We start from the raw sequence: 26,621 nt of genomic DNA on the forward strand, positions 1-26,621 counted from the left end.
AATTCCTTGCAAAATCCCTCAGAAGGTGCTATTCTGTTAGAATAACAGTGCATATACTTTGTGCCCAGATTAATAACTAGTTAGACAAATGGGGTACTAAAAAAGTACTTCTCTACTTTTTAGTGCTGTAAATTTTCTTTGAAGTTTGACAATTACAAGCCCCTCTATATATCCATGTTCACCATTTCTTTTTAAACCATTTCTCAGTTCTGAAGTCCTTACCGCAGGTAGTTCAGTGAATTCTATCAAAGGGCCTCTTCTGCCATGTATTCAACTGTTTTGGAAATCTCTAAGAGCATAAAGTTTCCAATTACTCATGGCACCTACTTAAACTGCAGTCTTATACATTTTTACTTGGAAGGAAGTCTCATTGAACTCAGCGATGCTTACTTCTGAGAAATTATGCCTAAGAAGATGTGGCTGTTGGAAAGCAAGGCCTCCGATATTGCACCTGACATTGTGCACGCAATCCCTGTCATGCACACATGGAATCACCTGCCCTATCAGAGCCAAATAAATTGTACATACATTCTCAGTTATATTCCTTTTTGAAACAAATTTTAAAAGATTAAAAGACTCCTTTCAACAACACCTATTGTCAAGTGGCTGACTGTAAAAAGGATCTCCCTTATTTAGATTAATATGACACTACATTTGCACAGTAGTTTTTAAAATATATATTGAAAAGGAGAAAACTGCTCGGTTGACTCCTTGGCCAGAAACTCTGCAAATTTATGTAATCAATGAAAACTTGTCCTCTGTTTTTATTGCTTTTAAATCAGACTCCAGCTGCTTTCAATGTCCCTCTAAAGAGCACCCAGCAGGAAGTATCAGGAGCCCTACAGTCCTGCCTTCTCCCTGAAGATAAAGCACATTCCTTCTGTTTCTGCCACAGCCAGATCTTTCAAACTGGGATTTTGGATGAATTTTGGAACTGGCACCAGCCCACATGTATGACAGGAGGGTTCCACAGCACAAGAAGCCCCATTTTCAAAATTCTAAATTGTATTTGCTTAACATGACCTCTGGACTTAATACAGACACAAGTCTACCAGTACAGGCACATCTGGTCATTTCCCAAGGATTTAGCTTTTTATCCTTCCTCTTCAAGAACATACAAAGGAACTCTCAGTGTGCCCAAATGAGATGCAATAAGACTTAGCTAAACCTGTCCTCCAGCTATCATGTTTAAAGGATTATCCCTGCATGAATTTCCTCACAATTAGCATTTTTGTCAGGGTACCATTCATAAAAATACCAACTAGATGGCACTTCACTGACACCCAACAGCCAGGAAAGCAGGCTCAATGATTTTTATTAAACGACAAAACAATATTCTTAAACAGTTCAGATCTTTACATACATGTGATTTGATTGTGAATATATACATATATATATATTTTAAAAACAGGATATCACTGGGATTCAATCTTTTTAACCATGTCTCGACAAAATAAAATTTACCCCCCTTCTATTATAATCCCCCTTAAATTGTTTAACTGTGCTCTACAGTTGTAGAAAACAAAAGTCTCTACCTAATAATTACCAGGAAAGTACCAAGAAAGAAACATCCAGACCCCCCATCCACACCCACACATGGATTATAGGAATTCTCGGATTTCAAACATCAAAATTTATACACGTCATAAAGTGTTCCCCTGTGGGGTACTGAATTACATATATAGTACTATTAACATAAATGGTTACCAGTCAGCATTCAATAGATCAGGCTAGATAATATCAGATACTCACTGTCACTAGGGGTGCCCTGTTCCAGTAAGAACTGCTGCCCTTCACTCCACTGCCTCTCCAGAAGCTGTTCTATTGTAACTGGTACTGGAGGCAAATGGTCCACACTGTTATTCCCTGGTGGATCATAACGAATCGGTAAACTAGTTACTGGAGACCTGCAGAGATATTTGCAAATGATGCTTAAAGGAAAGGGAATACGCACACATAAAAGAACCAACCACATTCTTAGCCAGGCTTAACCCCTCACAAGGAACATCCCTTGAGGCGCCTAAGAACTGTGCCTTTCATCAACAATACTTTAAAGAAATCTGAGAATGAGAATTATTCTTCTAGGAGGATTTCTGTACATAGTGAAGTCTCTTACTCAGGTAATGCATGGGCAAATGAATTAATTAGAAAACTTTTTTTTACTGATTAATGCAGATTAGGAGCCCTACCGAATATATTCCTGCAACAAAACACACAGATGGTACAAAATATGACAAGTTATTGCATTCTCTCAGTGTAAATTTGTTGTATGATGGATTTGCACGAATAATCTTGAGTGACTTTTTTTGAGGAGACTGATTATGCATAATCCAGTCACTTATGCATGAGTTGCTGACATCCAAGATCCATAGATTCTGGCCCATGAAGAGCTAAGAAAGTAAATCCCAGCAACCTCTCTTTAAAGAAAAGATCTCTGTTTAACTTAGTATAGGATCTTTGTACAATCAGTGACTAAAATACCACACAAAAAAACTTTTGAAGTACTACAAGCAATCAATATAGCATGCAGAAGAGACTATTAAAGACACATGTAGACAGTATAGCTAATTTAGGTCACAACACAGGAAATCCTGATCAGCACATAATGTGACAGATACTTTAACAACGTGGAATCCTTATTTCCTTAAAAACACACACAAATTAAACAGAAACTAGAGAGCACATTACAGTTACTTGAATGGAAGAATATGATCTTACTGTGCATTTGAGTGCTAACTGAAAAAGGATAATATCAGTCCAACATCTTATCAAAACCACCTACATTTGTATACAGGCATTTTAATTAATTTTAATAACTTTCACATTATACACACATATATAAACTCTACCCAAGACACTTGTGAATTCAAATTGCTACTACAAGAATAGTGATATCCTTCTAATGTTCAATACTGTCAAGATCCAGAACTAAAATACAGAACAGACAACGCTACTGCAGGAGCTGGGCTTATTTACAGTAAAATGACTGTATATGCAAAGCCTAGACAAACTATCTATTTAAACAAAGTTTAATTCATTTGGTTAAACAGTATTTTAATACATCAGCATCTGTAGCATCTGACATAAATAGGCTTTTGAATCCTGCCCTATCATCTGACATGAAAATCCATCAACAAGCAGCAGTAGAATCTCCTTGTTTTTTATTTGTTTTTAAATAGGCCTTGAATACTGATCGTGAGTCATATAGTTAATCTTCGAGACTCTTTCTGACAATGAAATAGTTTCATTTCAACTTTACTTAGGCAAGGTTAAGCATAGATGCATTAAAGTAATCTAAGCAGATATACTCAGGAGTAAGTCCCATTTTATTTACCCCAGGAACATGTTTTTACGATTGTAACCTAAATTGCTTAAAGAAAATTATACATTAGCTCTTCTCTATGTGACAGAAAGCAAAACCCAAAATGTCTTGTTTCATGGCCTAATGTGCAAAGTAGCTTTAAGCACAATAAATGTCTAATCAAATTTTTAAACAAAATGCTCAAATTAATTATCACTTTTCATAATGATGGGAAATCACCAGGTATATCACAAAGTCTTGTGTTAGGATCTGCTCTGCTTATCGTACCTGATGCTCAGAAAAATGTGAGCAAGCATGAAATGCACATACTGTACAGAATATAAAAAAATATTTTTTAAATAACTGGCAGCCTTGCATTTAGTTTGACTTCAAAGTTTTAGCAGACACAAATGTCACAGATTGCAAGGTTACAACTAATGGATGTAAATGAACTGTAAACTGAACATTACTGATCTGTGGCCTGGCTTCCTTCATCTGACCAGGGCCTTGTGCAGGTGCCACATGCCAAATGGCCAAGATCAACAACTGCCTTCTCTGTTGTGGCCCCCACTTTATAGAATGGCCTGCCTGATGAGGTCAGGAAGGTTCCCACATTCTTGGCTTTTTGTAAACTATGAACTATTCGGGAAGGCATTTTTCCAAAGTTAATAGAGTTTTATTCTGGTGGAACTGATTCAGGAAGAATGCTTTAATAACGGAACACAGACTGTGGACTACACGACTATTTAGGGCCCCGTATTTTTGCTGTATGTATTACATATTAATATGCCACAATAATATTTATGCTGCATTTCAGCTTTATTACAGGCTTTAAACTGGGTTTTAATTTCTGTATCCTAATCCTATTACACTGCTTACTGGATGCTCTATCCTATTGATTGCACTGACCTATACTGTGTTATCTGCCTTGAGTCCCAGTGAGAAAGATGGACTATAAATAATGTAAATAAACAATGTAAGAATATGTTAGACACTGGCAGAGAGCTCCCCAAAAGATTTAAAACTAGGTAATCAGGATATAAAAGGAAAGATGGAAATTCAATTTCTACAAGGGTGCACATGAGGGGGGGGGGGGGACACACGCCTAGCTACAATTTCTTTGTAAGCACTCAGGAAACAGATCTTGGAGATAAACAACAACAACCACTATCTGAGAGAGCATTGGCAATCACAACAAAAAAGATGGTAGGAATCAGTAGTTGCAGATGGATTATTAAAAGAGAGGCAATACAAAGAATCCCATGATTCTCCCAAGTAGAAAATTCTTACATGGTTTACAGCATTATTTTGATACAAGGTTATTCTTAATAGAGAATTATCCAGTCCAAAGAACATTTCAAGAATGTTGTATAAAACATAAATGATGAAGGAACCGGATCTAAATCAGCTCTACTTTCTGCTACAATGCAGAAATCACAGAACTCCAAATTCATTTGTTCCTCTGTACTATGCACAGCAAAAATATACACCGGTTGTTAATCAACATGATGAGTGCACTTAGCCATATATTCTCAAGGGACTATTACGATTACTGCTACGCAGTGGAAACACCACATAACATCAGTGAAAACACATAAAGGTTATATCAGAACTTTTTAGTAGATAGTACTAAGCCTCAGTCTTTGGAAGTCATGACATGAAAACAAGGATGGATGACTCTACACTTCCTTATTTCTGGAAAAAAATCTCACTGACGTGCACCACTGAACCATGGCAAAAGTCAGGGTACTAGGTATGCTAAAGTCACTGGCTGGCTGTAATGTGGGAAGCTTTTATATTAGAAATAATGGAGTATGATTTAAAAGATAGGGACATGCCTCTGCGTTATTCCACATGCATTGTCATAGAATGATGTATTTTACTTCATTTTATGTACATTTTAAGATGTTTACCAAATATACTGCACACAAGAATTTAAGATTTTATATGAAGATGTTTAAGACACAAAATTAAAATGTAAACTGAACTTGTATGTGAATGCATTTCTAAAATTGTTTGCTTCACATATACAAAGAGAGAAGGGCAGGAGACTGGGTATGTGTTTTATTAGCAGTCTTATTTCAATACTGCCAAGAATGTTATGTTTATGTACAAACTCATGCAACATCAGTCCATAACAAATAGTGTGTAATTTACGGGGGAGGGGGAAGCTTTTTGGCACACCTAAATCCTCGTTAAGTCAATGAAATACGAGCAAATGATTGTGTGTTTACTCTAGTTCCTGCATTGTTATACCTATAAATTTATATGGAAACTGATACCAAAAGTGATAACAGATCCCAAATTTCTGAAAAAGGTGTTGTGGAAGCCTAAGAACAAACAAGTAGCAGTGCTTATTAAAGATTACTTTTGTTTCATTTTAATACTTTGCATGCTCATCAAATTCAAACGTTGCTTTAAACGTGGACAATTCATCAACATTGCAGATAAACAAATACAATAAATGCTTTGCTTAAAAAAATAAACTGGAACCTTTAAAATAGTCCCAGCAAAGATAAAAGCTGTAAAAGGATTTGCCCCTACAACATTTAATACTTCACAACTGGCTCATTTGCAGAGGTGAATGTGTGTGGGGTTTTTTTTTTGGGGGGGGGGGTTTCAGTCTTTATTTTATTTATTAGGAATAGGAATTTCTATGCTGCTTCTTTGCGATTTGCAAGCTCTTACCATCCTTGAAAACCAGGCCACAGATCAGTAACATTCACTTTACAGTTCATTTACCCTTGTACATGACACAGCACTTCTGATTAGTTATGGGACATTGACATGTCTCCACTAACAATGTTTTCTTTAAATTTATTACTGACTTATTAAACATCACACAGATGATTGCAGCAACAGCATGTAGTACTATTGTACAGTAAATGAAACGCTTTAGAATGCCATCCAATAATTAAGAGGAAATCTGTCACTGAAGAACTCAATACCCCAGAAGTGCAACTCCATTTACAATATGGCTGATCAGGAGCAAGTGAAAAAACAGAGAAATGAGAAAGTTGGCAGGGATTCAGTTCTGGTCAGAGACCACAAAATGACCAGAGTAGCTTTGGAAGATGTTGAAAACATGATGTTCACGTGGGGAAAGGCAGCACATAGCACATTTTTGCTATCCTCTTAGATACCTTTTCCATACTTAAGTATAAACAAGTTTATAGTCAATATCCTAAAAAAATATAGTGCACATTTTATAACCATCAATGTACAGAATTTTATGTACAAACCATGAGAGTCATATTAGTGAGCTAAGGGTACACTGAAAAAAATCAAAAAGATGTGGAGTTCCCCCAAAGCTATTTCCATGCCTACGGTAAAGGCCTTCATTCTTTCATTGTGTAAGCACATAATCCTATTTATTCAAGTTGCTATCAGAACACTTTCCCCCCCTTAACTATCTGGACACATAATTTATCTATATAATTCCTTTCAACTTCAACGCAAGCAGGTCTGATAAGAGATAAAAAGTTTCCACACCTTAAAAAACATTTCCTCTGCCTCAACTCTGGAGAGTAAATATTGCTTACCGTGGTGAAAGACTTCCTCGGGGTGAACCTCCCCTGCCAACAAGGCTGCGGCTATTGTCTCCAAGATCTTGATCTGCAGAGTAAATATTTCACAGCCGATAAAATGACTTTTCCTGAGATAAGATTTGGTACGAAGATAATTTCAAAAACGGGTGATCCAGTACCCGGGAATTTACTATCCACGCTAAAAGCGGCTACGAGTTTCAAAACGGCTAACTGCAATGGCTAAGGCGTTGTCCGCACACATTTCTGTGAGAGTAGCAGGCCATGGATTAGGCGGAGTCCTTTCATTGCTTTCAGTTTTGCAGCACAGAAGCATGGTTTGCATTTTCAGTACCCTCCCCTTAGCCACTTTTAATTTCTGCAGCGAAAGTAATGAATCACAGCTGTGGACAGCTAATCTGTATGCTTATCACAGCAAATCCCCAGGCTTTGTATTTTTTTTTAACACTTTACATCCCAGGACGACTCATAAAAGGTACTGTGTGTTTGGCTTCTCTACCACCTACATTTTTTGCCAGGAGTTTTAGTAAGAAATGTTAACACGAATTGTTTGTTAAATGGTCTTTTTTTTTTAAGTCAGAAAGAAAAACTTAAAACACTGAATGGTATTTTAAAAAACCTCCTCATTAAATACACAAGCGCTTTGCTTGGTAGGACTCAAAAGGGTTATTTTTCCCTATGGCCTCTCAATAAAATAACCCTATCTGCCCCCTTCAAGGTTGCCCTCCCTCTATTCTGCAGCAAGTGACCTCTGGCCTCTTTGAGGGCAAGACATGACTGATCCATTCTTGGTAAACTGCTAAACTCATTCCCTTCCCCCAAACAGGCATGACTATTACGACATGTCAACAAATCCTTATGGATGGAAAGAAACAAAGCAAATCTGGGAGCTCATTAAAAATTGTACAAAAAAAGGAGGAGGAGGAGGAAAGGGGGGAGGGGAAGAGACCAATGCTGAAAAAAAGATTGGCTAATATACGCAGAATTATTAAATCCTGCAGAAATTGTATAACAGGATCTCAGTCATACAAACTTGTATATCATGCAGTTCTATGAATTATGCAAATAAAGGCTTAAACTATTCACAACAAGCCCCAGTGCTGCGCTATACCCTCTGCAGAGAAAGAAAGGAACTGAATGCATCAATCACAAACGTCACAGGAGACATTGTTGCATTCCTGCCTGCTCATGGCTCTGCTTAAACATTTACATTTCAGACAGTAAAGACACACCACAGTGGTTTCTGCAGGAAGACTGGATTTACCACGGAATTTACCACGCAAGCTATTGCGCATACAACTAATGAAAAGGCAAGCGTACGGAAGTTAGAAATCTTCAACTGTTTCATTAAAAGAGAAATTTGTGGAAAAAACTAACTTGCCTGTCTGGCTGTTCTCAGACTGCGCTATAAGTGCTGCCATTGCAGTGCTGGGATTCAGCCTACTGCCGTACACATGGGATGGAGGGAAGCTGAGACAAGATCCAGGTAGGGCATTTGCCTGCAAACAAACCAACTCAGAATTACATTCTTTTAAAACGTTTGTGGGGTAGGGTGGGGATTGCCCTAAAGGATTAAAATATTGTTACATCATATTCAAAAATGTTGATTTAAGGACATTTCTCAACTATGCTTTGGGGGAGGGGGGGGAACTGACCTATGAAACTTTCTGAACACACATGCATGAATTTCAGGTTTGATACCCAACATACAGAGCTAATTTAGGAAAAACCATTCATAAAACATTGAAACGTTAACCCCCGTGGTGCCTGAAATGTCATGAATTGTGATTTTAAACCATTTTCACACAATACTTCACACAAGTATGCAGAGTTGCTCCCATTTCCAAAGCAATGTAGCGACACCAGAATGAGCTGCTTGATGACCATGTGGCTATCCTAATTATTTAATCTCATTAAACCATTTACAAAATAAAGGGCAGGTAGACAACAGATGCTTGAGTTCTTTACATCACAAGGCAGCTGTATAGGTCAAAAGGTCCAACTTACAGCTTTATAGTTTGACTATACAGAGCCATATTTACTTTGCTGTACTCTGTCATTAGTAAAATCTGAACGCCATTTGGCTACTTCCTATTTTGATGCACAGGGAAACAGGGTTTTGTTTTTATTTTATTAAAGAGAGAAAACAGCCATTACAAGTATGTTTTCTATACAATGTAGGGCTCAGCAAATCACAGATCTGCCCTGGCCCACTTATAAGGAAATGCATTTTTGGCAATTGGCCAGCTCCACTTACTGAAGAGCTCGTCCAAAGTTTGTATTCATTCATTCATGTTGCTAACCACAATTCTGAAGATCTCTGCTGGGACTTGTGCCAAACAAGTGAAAATGAACCCTTGAAGAGATAAAACTAAGGAGGCTGGCAAAACTCTTGCATAATCCTTTGTAATAAAAATACCTTCATCCTTTGACTATGTTACTTTTGATAGATATATCTCCTTTAAATGCTTAATTTGTATACTTGCTGCAGACTGGCAGAAGCACTGCTATTACATTTTACAGACAATTGATTTTAAGAATAATAAATTAAAAATTTAAGCCCCAGAGGCTTAAAATTAGATATGTGCCTGAAATTACATAGTTTTAGCCTTAAAGTGAAATACATGCAAACGTGCTTTCTGGAAGATATTAAATTCCTAAAGTGTGATCCAGCCAAAATGTAACAGCTAAGACCCACTGATTTCCCCTTCTGAAACCAACTGGATTTCTAGAGTTTAACCTGTAGTGCCCACATTATTTAATTGAAAAGATGTACAACTGCATGAAAAGGACAAGAAATAGAAATCAAATATTACATATTAACCTGTATCTCTAGAAATCCATGCCTTATCGTTAAATCGGTCCTCAACCAACACAGTAAGCTTCTACAAATGTATATATTCATCAGCTATGCTAAATGATAATGGAAAATGTTCCACTAGCAAAGTGTAAATTGTGTGCAACAGACAGAAATATGAATGTTTCTATCAGCGATCTGTGACATGCCAACTGCCGATCATTCATTAAAAATAATCACAACTGCTGAATCCGTGGAACACTTAGCATATTAGATAAACCCAAACTGATATTTGATTGTGCATTACTTAGGACCAATTCATATATGCATGTATGTAACTTAAACTAATACTGCTCAATCATAGTGTGTGTGTGCGTGTGTATGTGTGTATGTATGTATGTGTATATATACATATATATGTATGTATGTACATATATATGTATGTATGTATATATATATATATATACACACATACAAAAACAAGACATATTGTATTCAGTGGTATTTGCATCCTGGCAAGCATGTTTAGGATCGTAGCACTGATTATCTGCAGCTGAATGTGCAAAGCGCATCTACTGAAAAACATTAAGGTGACTTGAGATAAGTTCTTTCTGCGATATACAATGGCTCATTTGCACAAACAAGTTGCCTCCTGGTGCTCTAGTCATCAAGCAATGAGCATGGATATGCATAAATTAGGTAACTGAGCCATGGATTACAAGATAAATTTTTAGTTTAATGTGCATGTTGATATACATAAAATACATGGGGGAGAATCAGTTACGTGGAAGAAAATGAACTACAGGCTTTAGTAATGGTTAAATATTTTAATTATTAGTAAGAGCAAGTGTGGTTTAGTGGTTACTGTTTTAGCTTAGGATCAGAGAAACAGAGTCTCTGGTTTCTACTCTGCCATGAAGCAAGTTGGGTGCTCTTAGACCAGTTGCTCTATCTCAACCTCACAGGGTTGTTATTATGAGAATAAAATGCAGGAGAACAATGTATGCCTCTTTAAGCTCCCTGGAAAAAGAGAGGGATAAAAATGTATTAAATAAGTGTGGGGGGAAACCGATCTTCTTCAATAATCTCCCCCAAAGGTCATGAGGGATACAACGGAATAAAAGGCAGATACAACTTAAGAAACTTTGAATATTATTAAAATGTATCACAATCTAGAAAAAAAGGACAGGTCTCTGGATCTAGTTCAAGCTTCAAGCATGTTACAGCAGCTAATAATACTGATGGACTCAGTGCTCTACACAACTATTATTTTTGCAATTATCTTTTTAAAAAACAGATTCTAAACATACCACTTAACAAGACAGGCCCACTGACCAGCCTCCAAAGAGCTAATCATGGCAAGTTCAAGGAATTGCACTCACCAAGTGGGATTCCCCACTAACTAGTTTTGGAACACTATCCCTTTCATCAAGGTTCATCCCTTCCGCCAGCTTTATGGTTAAGGCTGGGGTCTGCGAGGTAGAGCATTGCCCCCCCCCCGGGGGTCTGAAGTATAAATCACCTCACCCATTCTCTATCACTTTGGTAGGTGGGAGTAGATTGTGGTTGGCTGCCGTCATGTTGTGATTTGTAATGTCTTTTAATGGGGTTTTAATTGGGGGTTTTAAGACAACTGTAATCCGCCACGAGCCTACCCAGGGAGTGGCGGGAAATAAAACAAATAATAATAAAAAGTGATCTGCCATGTATAGCTGTTCAGGAAACACAAGTCTAAAGCCCCCGCGGGTACACTGACTTAGCTACACTACTTTTGGAATCTAAGATTTAGATGGGTAGCCACGTTGGTCTGAAACAACAGAACAAAGTTTTAGTCCAGTGGCAGCTTTAAGACCAACAATTTAATTCTGGATATAAACTTCATTAGATACACACACACAAAAGCAATTAAACTTCGTGGGGCTTAAAGCTGCCACTGGATTCACACGTTGTTTTGGAATCATAGTCACTGATGCAATTGAAACTTACTTGTAGCGTTGCTTCAAATGAGTAGCCGTGTTGGTCTGAAGTAGCACAATAAAATCAGAGTCCAGTAGCACCTTTAAGACCAACAAAGATTTATTCAAGGCATGAGCTTTCGAGTGCAAGCACTCTGATGAAGAGTGCTTGCATTCGAAAGCTCACGCCTTGAATAAATCTTTGTTGGTCTTAAAGGTGCTACTGGACTCTGATTTTATTGTAGTGTTGTGTTTGATTATATCAGGCCATATGATGGCTTGGGAAAAAAAAACCCAGGCCACAAAATAAATGATGACATCTAATAAATTATTACCTAACCCACATACATCTAATGAGCAAAAGGCAGTAGTCTGTACAATAACAAACAAAACACACTTTCCTCAGATTTACGTATATTAACTGAGCCCTAAATTATATAGCTGAAATTTTTAATAATGTACTCTTCATAACAATTTAAAAAGTCTTAATGTCTACAACAACATTCTGTGGGTTTTTTTGGGGGAGGGGAATCAGGATTTTAAAAAACATTAAAGTCTCTAAAATGGACCTTTTAAAAATATCTAATCTAGTCCTGGTGGCTGGATGTAGTCACTGAAGCAGTCGGTGCAAACTTAAATGGACTTCGCGGAATGGTAGAGAACAGGAAGGCCTGGAGGATCATTGTCCATGGGGTCGCGATGGGTCGGACATGACTTTGCAACTAACAACATAACAATCTAGTCCTATTTCGCCTTGGTGAATCCTATCCTACAGAGTTAGGTTTCATTAAAATTACCAGGATACGGGCATAAATAGGGCTGCAGCTAAAGTACAGTGTATTGGTTTAAGCCTTAACAATGGAAGGTCATGCATTTTGTTGACTAAAAGAGGAAGATGTCTTGTACGGATCTAAAATCCGAGTCCAGTAGCACCTTTAAGACCAACAAAGATTTATTCAAGGCTTGAGCTTTTGAGTGCAAGCACTCTTCCTCAGACTAGTCTCATAGTCTGAGGAAGAGTGCTTGCACTCGAAAGCTCACGCCTTGAATAAATCTCTGTTGGTCTTAAAGGTGCTACTGGACTCGGATTTTATTGTGCTACTTCAGACCAACACCCATTTGAATTTGTACAGATCTAGTTATACCTGTTTGAAATGATTGAATTCTCCTGCACAAAGTAACACGTTCCTATTGAAAACCTTCTGAGGCAGAACCCAATATGGACTGTTTCATGTATTGTTTATACGTTTTTATGTAAACCACCCTTAGCTTCCAGGGAGGGCGGTATATGAATGAATGAATGAATGAATGAATGAATGAATGAATGAATGAATGAATGAATGAATGAATGAATGAATGAATGAATGAATGACCGTGGTCTGTTCTGTAGACTTGGCATGATTTAACACCACACTTAAAATGTTGAGACTTTTCACAACTAGTTGTTCACTAATATTTTAACTTTATTTTTACAGTTTCTAAGGATCTACAGAGCAGCGACACAAAACAACAAAAATGATTAATTTGCCATGCTGGTTCAACTGCTTCAGATGTTGGGGGTGGAGTTTGTATTTTTACTGCCATTTTGATTCTAATAATTTTAGGGAGTATTGTTGTTATATTGGGATGTTTTAAGGGGTGTTTTATTCTATGTTTATAGTAAACCACCGCAAGCCAGCTGTGCTGGGAGTGGAGGGATAAAAATCTAATTATAAATAAATTAATTAAAATATCCAAGTTGTTTGTTCAGAAAATTGCCCAGAAAAATGGAACTACAGCCTAAATAAAGGAATTGGCTTTTGATGATGGCAATAGGTAAAGTAGCAGCAAAAAGGAGGATTAGTGGTAGCACTATTGTATGTGACAGCTTCATTTAGGCAGGAAAAGTAAGCAAAGTATTAGATTACTGCATTACTTAAAGGTGAAACAGAGGTATCATGTTTCAATCCAAGCCAAAACATGCTGAAGAAAGCATTTATTAAAAATGCACAGTCATCCTGCCAATATACATCAAGTTCATGGATTTAAGCAAACACTAAAATACAGCAGTTCTAAAAATGAACCTTGTTTCAGCTGAGTAAGGTAAACCAGAAACATTAAAACTCAACTTGTATATTTTTAGCCATGTGTAAGATTGAATTACAGATTATTTTTTGAAGTATTCATTAAAAAAAAACCACTAGTGTCTTACATACATATTCAGGATGCTCATACACACAATAAAATGGCTTTTATTTATGATAAATTCAATACACCAGTAATAGAAGCAGATCATAGATCATAAAGACTTATCAGCTTTTAATATCCACATCAAATTGACTACATCTATATATACCTTATCTCTGTATTCAATAAAACAATGCAAACAAAATAAACACACGTTCACTCTTGTTTACAAGGTACAGAATTATTAGTTTAACACACGGGACAAACGCAATAAATACCAGGGATTTCCCATGGAGACTCAGTTATTCCTCTCCACCACCTTTAGGTGCTATTATTATTATTGTTGTTGTTGTTATTATTATTAACCCTACCCTTCCCTCATCAGCCCAGGGTGGGTAGCATCAAAATTTAAAATATACAATTTAAATACAATATACAATAAAATATTAAGATTAGGGTTTAAAATTTAGTTGATTTAAGTTAAAAGCTGTCTCACTGTAATCAGAATTTTACGGGGGAGGGGAGCTTGGTCAGTGTTTAGGCTGATGTTTCTTAGATTGATCTTTTCAGATAAGAGTTCTTAGATATGGAGGTCAGCATATTGCTGATGTTAATTTCCTGGCCTCAACCATAGGTTTGGAAGAACAGGGAACGTGGGCAGTGCAATGTGCATGCTTCCCTTGTAACCCTGGCATTTCAGTCAGGGCAGGTTACTCATATTCCAGTTACAAGTCATGCTTCCTAACAGTGAACAGGCAGATGGGGGAAAGAAGCCAAGGACTTCGAGGCGACAAGAATCTGCATCACGTGTGTTTGTGGCCACAGTGGTCTAGATTGTGACTACTGAATTGTGACCATGTTTGTCTAAAACTAACACATAACTTTGGTGATGTTTCAAGAAAAACCACTGTATAATTTATTTAAAACTGACTGAAATAAAAGAGGTTCCATTATGCTTTATAAGGAGGACCTTAAAATCTTAGGTATCAAGTATAAGCTCCTGTTCACCTCAAGTTTAAGATATGATTTTTCCTGATAAGAGGCCCCATTTTTGCCTAAGCTCCCTACCAGTAAGGTTTTAATACTCAGCGTGTGATGAGAGATGAAACCAAGTGTGAACAACTTTCAGGTCCCATGAGTAGGCTGACTGTTGAAGCTGTCAGGTTCAATTGCATCATTCGACATTATTCAATGCCCCAAACTTCTCTCTAATTGTTAGGGGCTTAACATATTCAAAACCATTGTTTAGGCTAATGCTGAAATGCCCACAGCTGAGTTTCCATAAAGAAGGGGGAGGGATTTAATCGTACTTAAACCATTACTGAACTCTGCTTCATTCATGATAGGACAACAAGAAAGGGCTGAACCACCAATTCCAGAGCAGCTTCTTAATCAGTTTATATTTAATCAATACCCCTGTTGGGAATAATTTTGGTTGTTGTTGATAATAGTTATGGGCCACAATTATTTCTAGACTTTAAAATTAATCCAAGTATGATTATGTTGCTTGCTTCAACACAGAAAATTTTCCATTTAAAGGTAAACAAATGTGCTCAGGAAACACAGGTATTTAGATGCAAATTCTGCTCACTTCTAGTGTAATTGGGGTTAACAGAAAATGCTCAAAGAATTTAATGCCCTGGTGGTATTTATGTTTTTGCATAATGGCAGCAATTTCAACAATGGACACACAGGAGTTACTGCAACTCTATATGAAGTCAGTATGGTAATTACAAGTAATCAGACCAAAAGTTATTTGTGAAATAATTTCTAATTTCAAATAAAATACAGAGAATTAAAAAAGAAAACATATCATCTAAAAACACTCATTTATCCAGAAAAGGAATAGCCACTGTAGTTAAGTAACTATTTCTCATATATAAATGACTAGATATGCAATCTAAATGCCATTATCAGTAAATTAGATAGCTAGCAACTACCTTGTTTTCTTATTCACATAATTATTTCAGCGAGGACATGCCTGAAATCCTAACTGTTAACAGAGAGAGGAAAAGACACAGTACTGTTCCCTTTGATAACAGAATAATATTTGTGGGATACAAGCTGGGCCATATGGGAATCAAGTGGAAATACAACTTTATGCACACATTTCACAGCTTCAGCCACAAACATCCATTGTGAAGGTGTTGCCCCTGTAGTACTGTTCACTCTCCAACTCCGGAAGGAACTTTGGCTGAGTGAGATAATGACCTTCTCGTGCCTCAACTACAACACTTTTCTGGATTCACTCTGCTTATGAGTAAGGATCACGCTTTAAAGATGCATGATCGATCTTTTGTTCTTATGTAAAAAAAATAAAAATGCAAACTGGGTTTTTAAAAAAGTAATAAAGACGCACAACCTAAATGAATGCTTAAGAATTTTTACTTGGCACAACAGAGTCAATATTTAGCCAGGATGACTATTGATTCCCAGAGATTCCAGACCAACTTGATTTCTGAAAATCTATTTCCAACAGAATCAGAAGGACAAGAAGAATTATTCTTTGAATTTTATTACTACTACTTAAGATATTTTAGAATTTTATTCCCTGAGCTGTGCTCTTTAGGAAAAAAGATTGTCAGGACATGGAACGTAGTATTGCATTTCACCCAGTAAATTCCACATTATCTTCAATCATTTCATCCTTTTTTCCAAGCAAACTATACTAAACACTTGAACTAGCTGGGGACTATTTGAAAGATGACAGAAAATATCCTGAATGAAAATGTTTTCTACCAATTGAGATATAAAACACCAGCCATTTTTCCTCCAACAGAAAAATAACTATTGGAACAATATTAATTATGTAGATGTAGTTTCTTAATTCTGATCATTTCAAGATAACTAAATCAAAATAAAACATTTCTGATAAGAACACTATCTGACTGCATATATACAAAAGTGATTACATCTGCAGAAAATTATATCTGCTCCTTAAAGTATTAACGGATAAAAGTAGAGTACGGGGTGGATGAACAATGCATGTTACTAAACAAAATTATGATGTGGATTAAATAAACTTTCATATTCACACTAGAAAGTTACCAAGGCAAAATACAACCAAGAAACCATGGAATTTAAAAGGCAAAATTAAGATACAGAACACCTCCAGAAACTCATATCTCTGCCACAGTATAACAATGACACAACTAATCATTACAAACTGCAATGATAGAAATATACCACACAGCTGTGACCTCAACTTGAAAGCGGGTATAGAGTTGTATTGATGTAATCAACACGAATATCTGGTAATATTATTCTCTAATTCAAATGTTCAAAAATTATTGAACTGATTTCTTAATATATATCCAATATTGACATATCAATGTGAAACTTGGACAGCAATCCGAATTCCAGGTTTTCAACTTAACAAAAGCCTATGCTTGTCCCAACCCTCCTTCCCAATTACAGCTAAGTAAGAAAGAAGGAAATGAAGCGGCGAGGTTATCATATTATCATATTACTGACATATAACTGAGGAAAGGTCTAAATCACACATTTGTTATCCAAACATGCATTCCAGTCAAAGTAAAAAACTTCTCCACAAAATGCTTTAAATCACATTAAATTTTACATCTGACCTATATGGGCTTTGTATGATCAACCAACTTTTGCCACTCCAGGGGGGAACTGCACTGAAGCCTCTTGAAGTTGTGCCTAAATTCACTGAAGTATTTTGACATCTTTTCACGGCATACTGTTTTGTTTTGTTTTAAATCCCATTTTTCACATTCACCACCATTACTATTGTCTCAGGCAGCTAAACTGAAGTAGTGCTACACTCAGTTCATCGAAGAGGTCAATGTGCCTCAGTTGCCTGGAGACTGATGGTTGCTACAGCAGCACCAGATAAGCCCAACTAAATAAGCTTCAGCTTGAAGGCAGAAAGCATTTACTGCTAGACTGTGAAACGGTGATGTCGTCGTCTCAGCATGCAGCACTGTGCGCAAAATCATGCAACTGTCTTTCGGTCTAGCACTGTTATATTGACGCAAGAGGCCTGCATTACTCAAATCAGCACATTAAAAAGTAGAGATTTTAATTGGATCAGATTCTACACTATGAGCAACTATGATTCCTTTGTTCTGCTAGCAGAGTCACATGTTATGTGGAATTTTCCCTCTGGCTATAAATTCCTCTCCCCTATCCCCAAAGTGCTAGTTGAAATTAAAGAAAGAGGGTTTTGCCTACTATTTAGCAATAATTATGCAAACCAGCTTTTAAAACATCAACTGCTCATCTACATAATAATGGAAATGTTATTTTCTTAATGCCATTTATTGAAGTATAAGCACAACTGAATAAGTAAAGTATTTCTGACAGCTCAAAGGTCGGGCAGTATTACATGTTATTTTCAGGATTCTTACATTGAGGGATGGGGGAGAAAAAAAAAATAGTCAACAGGACTGCTTTTATTCCTGCCAGCCAGAGGAGGTCACTATAGAATGGTATAGAATGATCATTTCCCAGAAGCACTGAGAAACACAGGACAAAGTTCAGGGTCTGACAAAAGATTCTCCCATATGCTTGTGTGAAGCGGTTGCAGGCAGCTAAAGCTGTTAGTTTTCCATTGGAATCTTCACTAATCCTATATTACGGTAAAAATTGATGCTATCTATCAGTTTTTCGGGAAAAGTATTACAGGCATGTTTAATTGCCGTCTATGTTACCAGTTAAAGCCATTTAAAGTTAATGTCAGAAGAATATACTGTCTGTTGTTGTAAGTAATTTCAGCAACATTTAATGTGTCATGTTTAAATGCTTACGTTTTGTTTCAGGTTGTTTCAGCTGTGTTTCAGATTTCTGCAATCCAGACTCTACTGCACTGTTTTATTGGATGGCTAATGCCATTCTTTTTGACTTACACTATGTAATTCTCCTTGAAGTCTCATTGAGAAAAGCAAACTTATAAATGATGTAAATAAATAAAGAACATAATGGATAGAAGTATTGTAAATATCTAAAATATTTGAACTGAGTCCCAATAAGCCTATTTTAGCTATGCATTCCATTTTACTGGAGTTTGACAATTGGGTATAGACAATTGCTGGGTGACAAAGATATAAAGGGAGAAACTGCAGGAAAAAGTAAATGAACTCACTGCATCTTCTTAACCCCATAGAAGATCTAGAGATATTTGAAACAAAATAATTTTCTGTTAAGAATTGTAGAGTAGTTGAAGTCACCAGGGCTCAGTGACATTCTCTACAGTGTTCTTAAGGAAACGAGAAAGCACTCAACTATTAACAAAAATACTTAACTTTTTCAAAATCAACTTTCATACCACCTAATTGGAAGACTGCCAATGTAAACTAACAGGGAAAATACAGGCTTTATACTCAAGATTCTATTTCTGAAACTGGTAGAAAACAGATAGAGCAGTCATATAGGTAGGTAGGTAGGTAAAATTTTATTCTGTGTAACCAAGGGTCATAACTATATAACAAAAACAACTGTCCAAGCAATAATGAATATAGCAATAAAAACAACAATATTAAAAACAGTTACAATTGCAGAAGCCAAGAAATAGCATGGATTGTAGCACGTTACTCATCAAGATTAAAGTTTTGTACAAATATTCTTGGCAGCCAATGCAAACAATACCCTGAATATCCCTGTTAAAGTATTTTAAGTCTACTCAGCACTTATTAAGAGCTTTGGATAAATATGTGTCTGTGTGAAGGGTCCCTTGAGAAGTCACCCACACCCATGCAAAGCTTTCAATTAGAGTAGGGTAGGTTCCCACAAACTTAAAAGAAACAAACCTGTAAGACCCAAGTTAAATCCCATACACCACAGAAAGTGCTCTTTTGATGGGGAGGAAGAAAAGAAACCAACTTTGCCATCAGTTCCATCCTCTATGAAGTTGACAGATTAGCATGTAAAACAAATGATGATGGGAAAGTTCATGTTTACCTCCTTCCAGTCCTTGGTAGAGACTGTCATGGAAGTAAAATGAAAAAAGGATCACTTTCTCTCTCAAAGTTATGGCCAAGTTACACAAAATCTTGGAGCTCAAAGACTAGAATGCCAGATGGTCCCAAGAAGCAATCACAGATAATACAGATATGGATGATGACTGAGGAAAGGGAAGGTTCAGCTCTTCTTCTCCAGGTTCACCATTCACAAGATGCAGCTCCTGGGCTGCTTTAGGCCCTAGTTGGGAAGGGGAGGTGGGAATACAGGTGTTGTTGTTTTTTTCTCCTACTGGGGCTTAAAAATCAAGGGAAAATATCTTCAATTGTATTCTGTCATTCACTGTAACACACTGTGAGCATCCAAACATACATATGTAGATAAAAAAATTAGGAAAACAGAATAAAGACACCCTCCCACATAGTAATTGGGTCAAATAATCCATTCAAAGAACTTCTGGTTAATCACAAACTGATTGGCATACGGAAAAGGTTGAAGAAGGAATCCCTTCAAGCAATGCTAAAGCTTTTGGGTTTTTTAAGTGTGCATGCACACACAAACTCTGAACAGATCATTCACTTGTCTGCATTTTCTCTACAAAAGCAAACTTGCATCCTTTTTCACAAGTTCATGTAACAAATGGAAATTAAGTTAATGTTTCAGGTAAGTAGTACTGGGCAGTTCCTTTCTCCTATTTTTGTTTTCTGCTTCTAAATATTTAGACTGAGGGGAGAGGGGATCTGATAACCATCTTCAAGTATTTAAAAGGCTGCCATGTAGAGGATGGAGCAAAGTTGTTCTCTCTTGCCCCGGAGGGACGGACCAGGACCAATGGGATGAAATTAATTCAAAAGAAATTCCGTCTAAACATCCAGAAGAAGTTCCTGACAGAGCGGTTTCTCAGCGGAACAGGCTTCCTCGGGAGATGGTGGGCTCTCCATCTTTGGAAATTTTTAAACAGAGGCTGGGTAGGCATCTGACAAAGAGGCTGATTCTGTGAAGGTTCAAGGGGGTGGCAGTGAGCGATAGGGTTGTGAGTGTCCTGCATAGTGCAGGGGGTTGGACTAGATAACCCAGGGGATCCCTTTCAATTCTATTATTCTATGATTCTATGAATCAAGTTTGTAAATTGGATAAGCACATCTAGATACTACAAGTTCATTACAGACAAACAAATATGAAAGCTTTCTCAAATCTGGAGAGACTCAGTTCTTTTATTTTCAAGCCACCTATGTGCCCTAAACAAATCATCTGTGAACAGGTACACTAGTAGTAGTAGTAGTAGTAGTAGTAGTAGTAGTAGTAGTAGTAGTAGTAGTAGTAGTAGTAGTAGTAGTAGTAGTAGTAGTAGTAGTAGTAGTAAATTAATTAATTACGCTTATTACCCGCCACTCCCAGACTGGCTCGTGGCAGGTTACAACTTGTCCATATAAAAACCCAATAGACCCCATTAAAACCCAATAAAACAATTTGGACAACATACAATAAAATCGGATTCCTAAAACCATTGCGGTCTTCAACCATCTACCCCCTACTAGTAACTTACATAAGGTTATTTGGGACCTCCCCCCAGAAGATTTTAAGGGAAAGCTTTTAAAACCCCTCCAAAATAGTCAAAAGCAACGAAGACATATTGAATACAGAGATAATAAGGTATACAAATGTTTGAATTTTGGACAACAGACCTATCCATTAGCTTCATCAAATTGATACAGGGAACAGCATTTAGTGTTTTAATAATTTCTGATGAAACACTTTAGTCCATTGATTGGATGTGCATTCAAGAGGAACAGTTTGTAGTCAAGGTATGTCTCTTCAAAAGGTGAATGTTGTACACTGTTACTACTTTAATGATACAAGAAACATTTCTGAAGCTTCTTGATTATAAACAAATTTTATTTTTGAGGTAGCTACTGTATTTGTCTAAATATTTATAAGCATCCTGAATCCAGTCATCTACTCACTTTACAGCTAGCTTGCTTTTATACTGCCATGGCTAATGGTTCATATATTGTTGGAATTACTGCCTAAAAGCATATCACAAACTAAATGACTGAATTAGAATACACTAAGAATTGCAACTGTACTTCAAAAACATAATCCAAAATAGCAAGATTAAGCAACAAGAAAAAAATTAATATTGTATTAACAAAGTTAAAGTATTATGTATATGAATAGAACACACTTTGACTACTATATACATGTTTCTTTATCTAATGATGAAGCTCACAGCGCAGCTAGCGAAATGAAAATAGTTTTTTTTAAGTTTCAAATATAAGAAATACTTAGACAAGCCCTTAAGAACCTTGGATATATATTTTTTTGTATTTAAAATGGCATAACATTTATGAGTCACAGCCTACTTTATCAGCATTTACAGCCACCTACCTGAGTTGTAGCAACAGCTGCAGTTACAGAAGGTGTAGATGATGGAGACATTTGCTGCACATGACCAGAAGTCTGCTGAGGTAAATGTGAACTGGAAACAGGAGTGCTAGATCCTGAGCCAGATACTACGTTTGGAAATGACACTGCTACATCATTACTGCTATAAATGCCTGGAAAAAAACACACACATACACACAAAAGTCTTTTTGGGATTCATTAATAATTATAGAAGGTAAATCTTAAAGCTCCTAAATTGCACTTTCATATAATTATTTTAATCAACACATTAAAGGCAAATTAAATAACAGGCATAATGCCACTGTTAAAAAAGGTTCAATTTTAGAATGCATCGGGGGTGCTTGAGAGTGTTTTTTTGTTTTTCCTAGGGTTACAAGTATAATGAGAAATATTTTAAAATTAGAGAATATTCACTCCATACAGCCAAAGTCTGTTAAGTAAAAAGCGTCCTTGTATAAAGCAAAAATAAGAGTTTTTAAAAGTTAGACAGCCATTTGCAAAATACAAAAATGGTGACCATTCTGAAAGGTGGCCAAAGGTGGCCCATTCATAAGTATTGAACATAAAGTTTAATAAAGGGCACATCTTGAAGCCCATGTCCCTCACTGCTGCCTTTGTTCAGTTCACTCAAGGAGTATCCACCACCACCACCCAACTAAACTATCTAGCTCTGCACATGTCTTCAGGGCGTATTCTCATTTTACCCTAGGAGGACTGCCTACAGGATAAGTATGTTGCTGACCAGCATTTTCCTTGGGCAGAACTTTTCTGAGTGCTAAATGATAGTCAACTGCTACCTTTTCCTCTGAGAAAGCCAAGCCAGAAGTAACTCTTCTAATATTGACTTGGCAGCATCTTGCTTGGGTAGCAATCATAAACATATAAAAAGAGCATGCAGACTCCCACTTCATTTGCCAGGCAGACACCCCAATTGAAGAAATGGGCCATTGGAAAGACCACTGGGGTGTCCTCATTTTGTGTGGATAGGATGTGAAATTACAGAAAATAATCCTGTGCTGCCTCAGTCCTGAAGTAAGGGCTTCTAGCACTGCATCCTGAATGGCTAGGGGAGATGTCAATGCATAATCAGTAAAAATGCTGCTGATTACAGGTTTACAAAAAGAACAATAGTTACTTGAGCAGACTACAAGTACCCTATCTGCCTTGAAATAATCTGAACTGAATGGGGACTACGCGACAAGCAGAAAAGCAGTAGAGAAACCAGAGGAGGATTAAACAGATCTTGAGCTTTAGTGGAGCAGTGACTTGCAACAGAGATAATAACAAAAATGCAAGTCATAATGGAAGACCATGAAAGTCTAGTCATCAGCAGACTCAAAAATAATGCAATAAGAAAAAGAGGCACAATACGTTGTACAATACGCCTGAGGGCTAAACCTGAGTTTGGTATGAGGCTCTTCCAGACCCAAGCAAAGAATAAACACATGCCAACTCCTACTACTTACGTTTTTATTAAATCTCTGAATCTTTAAATGTAAGAGTGATTACTGGGATCTTTGAATTTTGGCTTCCAGTATTTTATGTTTAATGTATTTTTGCAATGTCATATAAATTAATCAATGTTACCACCAATAACAGATATTACTTGCAAAGCACATCAAATTGTACTACACAGCGACTACTCCTCAGAATCTGAATTGTTGTAACTATAATTTGTAGTGATGGAAGTTACAAGTAAATACAACAATCATGTGCACTACTTTAAGTTTTCGGTACCTCTAACTATGGGACTACAAGTAAAGATTAACATTTTATTTTAGATCTACCTTCAAAAAAATCTTACACCAAGTAATATAATAAAGGTGTGCAAAAACTAAATAAACAAACTGTGACATCTCAAGTATCATATTAATGACTCTGAGTAACAAGAAAACAAACACATGACATTTTTCTGTACCTCTCTCTCTGAACTTAATTGACCTTCTCATCCCAATTTTCTGCTGAGCTGTCTTCCCTGAGCAGCCATTTTCCTCTTCAAGACTGATGATTGTCAACCAATTCTGCCTTACTTCTATCACATCCTTCCCACATATATTATCAACTGCATTTATAACCTGTCTCTCTCACTGAGACTCAAGGTGGATTATGAAATATGAAAAGCAATTCAATTAGACTGCAAAGACCACCAATGGAGACATTTTAATGACAGTCACATACATGGACTACACAGTGACAGCGCAGCTTGTTATACTGACCATCCTGCTGTTACCAATATGCCAATACGGCATAAGTCAACCTCCAACGTCCCTCTAATTCATGCTTAAATTCAGTACCAAGCTAGATTCCCTCTGATTTATGCTTAAATCCAGCATTTTTATTCATTGTAAAAAGCATTCTAATCAATGAATACCCAGAACAGCTCACAACAACAACAACAACAACAACAAATTGAATGGGGCTTAGAAAATCTAGCAGGCAGGCAGTACAGTTCATACAGCACTCGTCTGCACAACAATTACCAAGTGGTATATCAGCTTCAGTTTTCCAGGCAATTTTCAAAGGCAACCCTGCATACAGTAAGTTGCAATGGTCTGATCTAGAGATGATGGTCTAGAGAGGAAAGGTTGAAGCTGGTGAACTACCCTAAGCAATGAGAAACAGTCTTAACCACTGTGCCTCTTTGTCAAAAGAGCAATACAGGAGCAGAGCACAACCCAACCCAGAAAAATGGAAATGTATCAGTTTTACTCTTCATGAACAATACTTCTGTCTTGCCTAGATAAGTTTCTGCTTGCTCACCCACTTCCATCCCTTTACAGTACTGTTTAAGTACTTTTACCACCTCCCCAGAATTAGATGAAACAAGCAGGGAACCATGAGAAACTCAAAGGAAAATTCCCTCACTGGTCCCTGCTACGGTTTGCTCTCACTGACACTTCCTCCACCATCTTTTTTATCCACAACATACTCATTCTCACTCCTTACCCCAACTCTGGTCCCCACCTCCTTCTTGCCTCCTGCTGGACCCTCTTTCTTCAGTCTGGTCTCTGCTCACCTACCCCCCAGCTCTCCTCGCGTTGTCTACTCACCGACCTTCATCCTCAGAGCTCTGTTCACCCACCTCCATCATTGCTGTTTTGCCTGCTCAGTCTCCCCTAGTGTCTGAACTTCACCCACCCACCCACCTACATCCCTCACCATTTTGCCTAGTCACCAACCCGCGTCCTCCTTGCTTTGCCTACCCACCCAGTTCCATCATCTGTGTTCTATCCGCCCACCCCTCTTCTTTCTGCTCGATCCTCACTGCTTTGCCTTCTTACCCTCTCCTCTCAGCTCTTTTAGCCGCCTATGTGTCCTCTGGCCCACTGATCTTAGAACCATAGAGCTGGAAAGAACCTCCAGGGTCATCAACCCCCTGCAGAATGCAGGAAATTCACAATTAGCTGCCCACCCACGGTGACTCATATTCCATGCCCAGATGATGCCCCCCCCAATACATAGCCAGTCTGGCCTGGAGGAAATTTGCCTCCTGACCCAAAGTGGCAATCGACATTTCATCTTCAGAGAGCAGTGGTAGCAGTGAAGAGGCAGCAGATCCTGCTCCCAGCAGCAGCTTTCCCTCTATATGCAGCAAGGTGGATGAATACAGCTTTGCAGCGATGTCTGCAACAAGCACAGGTGATTACATCATGTGCTAAGAATACGGAATTATGGAGAAGGCAAAATATCCTTTCACATGTTTTAGAAATAATACATGGCCAAAGTGGAAAGCAGCCTCAGGTAGTCCTTCATATTACACAGCTATGAAGGGAGCCAAGGAAAGCTAGTTACAAAAATAATTAAAGAGAAAAGAGCCCCAGTAGTAGAATAACACTATCATCATTTTGCTACACACAAAAACTGTAATAAAAGAAACCTGAGGAACTATTGACCTATCAGCCTCCTGCAGGTATCTACAAAGTTTTCACTGAGGTACCGAACAATTGACTCACTACAACCTTGGTTTTTATCCAATCAATAGAACATGCAGACCTTCAATCAGAATTCCGCACAAAAGACTACCTTTTGTGATAAATGAACCTGTGGAGAACATTCTAATATAACTTACCATCATGTATAGTATTCATCAGCTACAAGAAAGCTTTTGAGTCAGAAGAAAAAGAATTTCATGTTAAAAGTTGTGTTTTAATACACACAAAAGAATGAAAAGAAAGAAGAAAAATGCATCTGTCTGCAGCTATTGCTGTGATCGCTTACAGTAGCTGAACTTGTTAAAGAGGTTTATTTTTACACACTTTCATCACAATTATTGATTTTTTGGGATGGGCCTCCTAAGAGCATTCAATCATGTTGCTTATGCATGAATGAAATTACAATATTAGCAAACATATCTAGGCAGTGTTTAAAATTTGTGATTTGTTTTCTTTAAGAGAACCAGCTGGTTGTCTGTTGACTGAAATTCTGTATTTTATGAGTAACTGTGAAGCTTGTTCCCCAATTCCACCAGCTTCCCTAACAATCCTCAGATATCAGGAAATAGGTTAGTCTCTCCTGTATGAAGTTCCTGT

At 37.3% G+C, this 26,621-nt stretch overlaps 1 protein-coding gene across 9 annotated transcripts in view; it reads right to left on the reverse strand.

Moving 5' to 3' along the window:
• Window positions 1–26,621, reverse strand: part of MLLT10 (MLLT10 histone lysine methyltransferase DOT1L cofactor) — a 119,763-nt gene that overhangs the window by 7,716 nt on the left and 85,426 nt on the right. For all 9 annotated transcript variants that reach the window (XM_077303167.1, XM_077303169.1, XM_077303164.1 and 6 more), the window contains 4 exons: window positions 22,075–22,244; window positions 8,228–8,345; window positions 6,844–6,916; window positions 1,753–1,907 (listed from right to left, as the gene is read on the reverse strand). In XM_077303167.1, coding sequence (XP_077159282.1) covers window positions 1,753–1,907; window positions 6,844–6,916; window positions 8,228–8,345; window positions 22,075–22,244 — 516 coding nt within the window. The remainder of the gene's footprint in view (window positions 1–1,752; window positions 1,908–6,843; window positions 6,917–8,227; window positions 8,346–22,074; window positions 22,245–26,621) is intronic.

Source organism: Paroedura picta, chromosome 11 (genome assembly GCF_049243985.1).
Source record: "Paroedura picta isolate Pp20150507F chromosome 11, Ppicta_v3.0, whole genome shotgun sequence".
Taxonomy (NCBI): Eukaryota; Metazoa; Chordata; class Lepidosauria; order Squamata; family Gekkonidae; genus Paroedura; species Paroedura picta.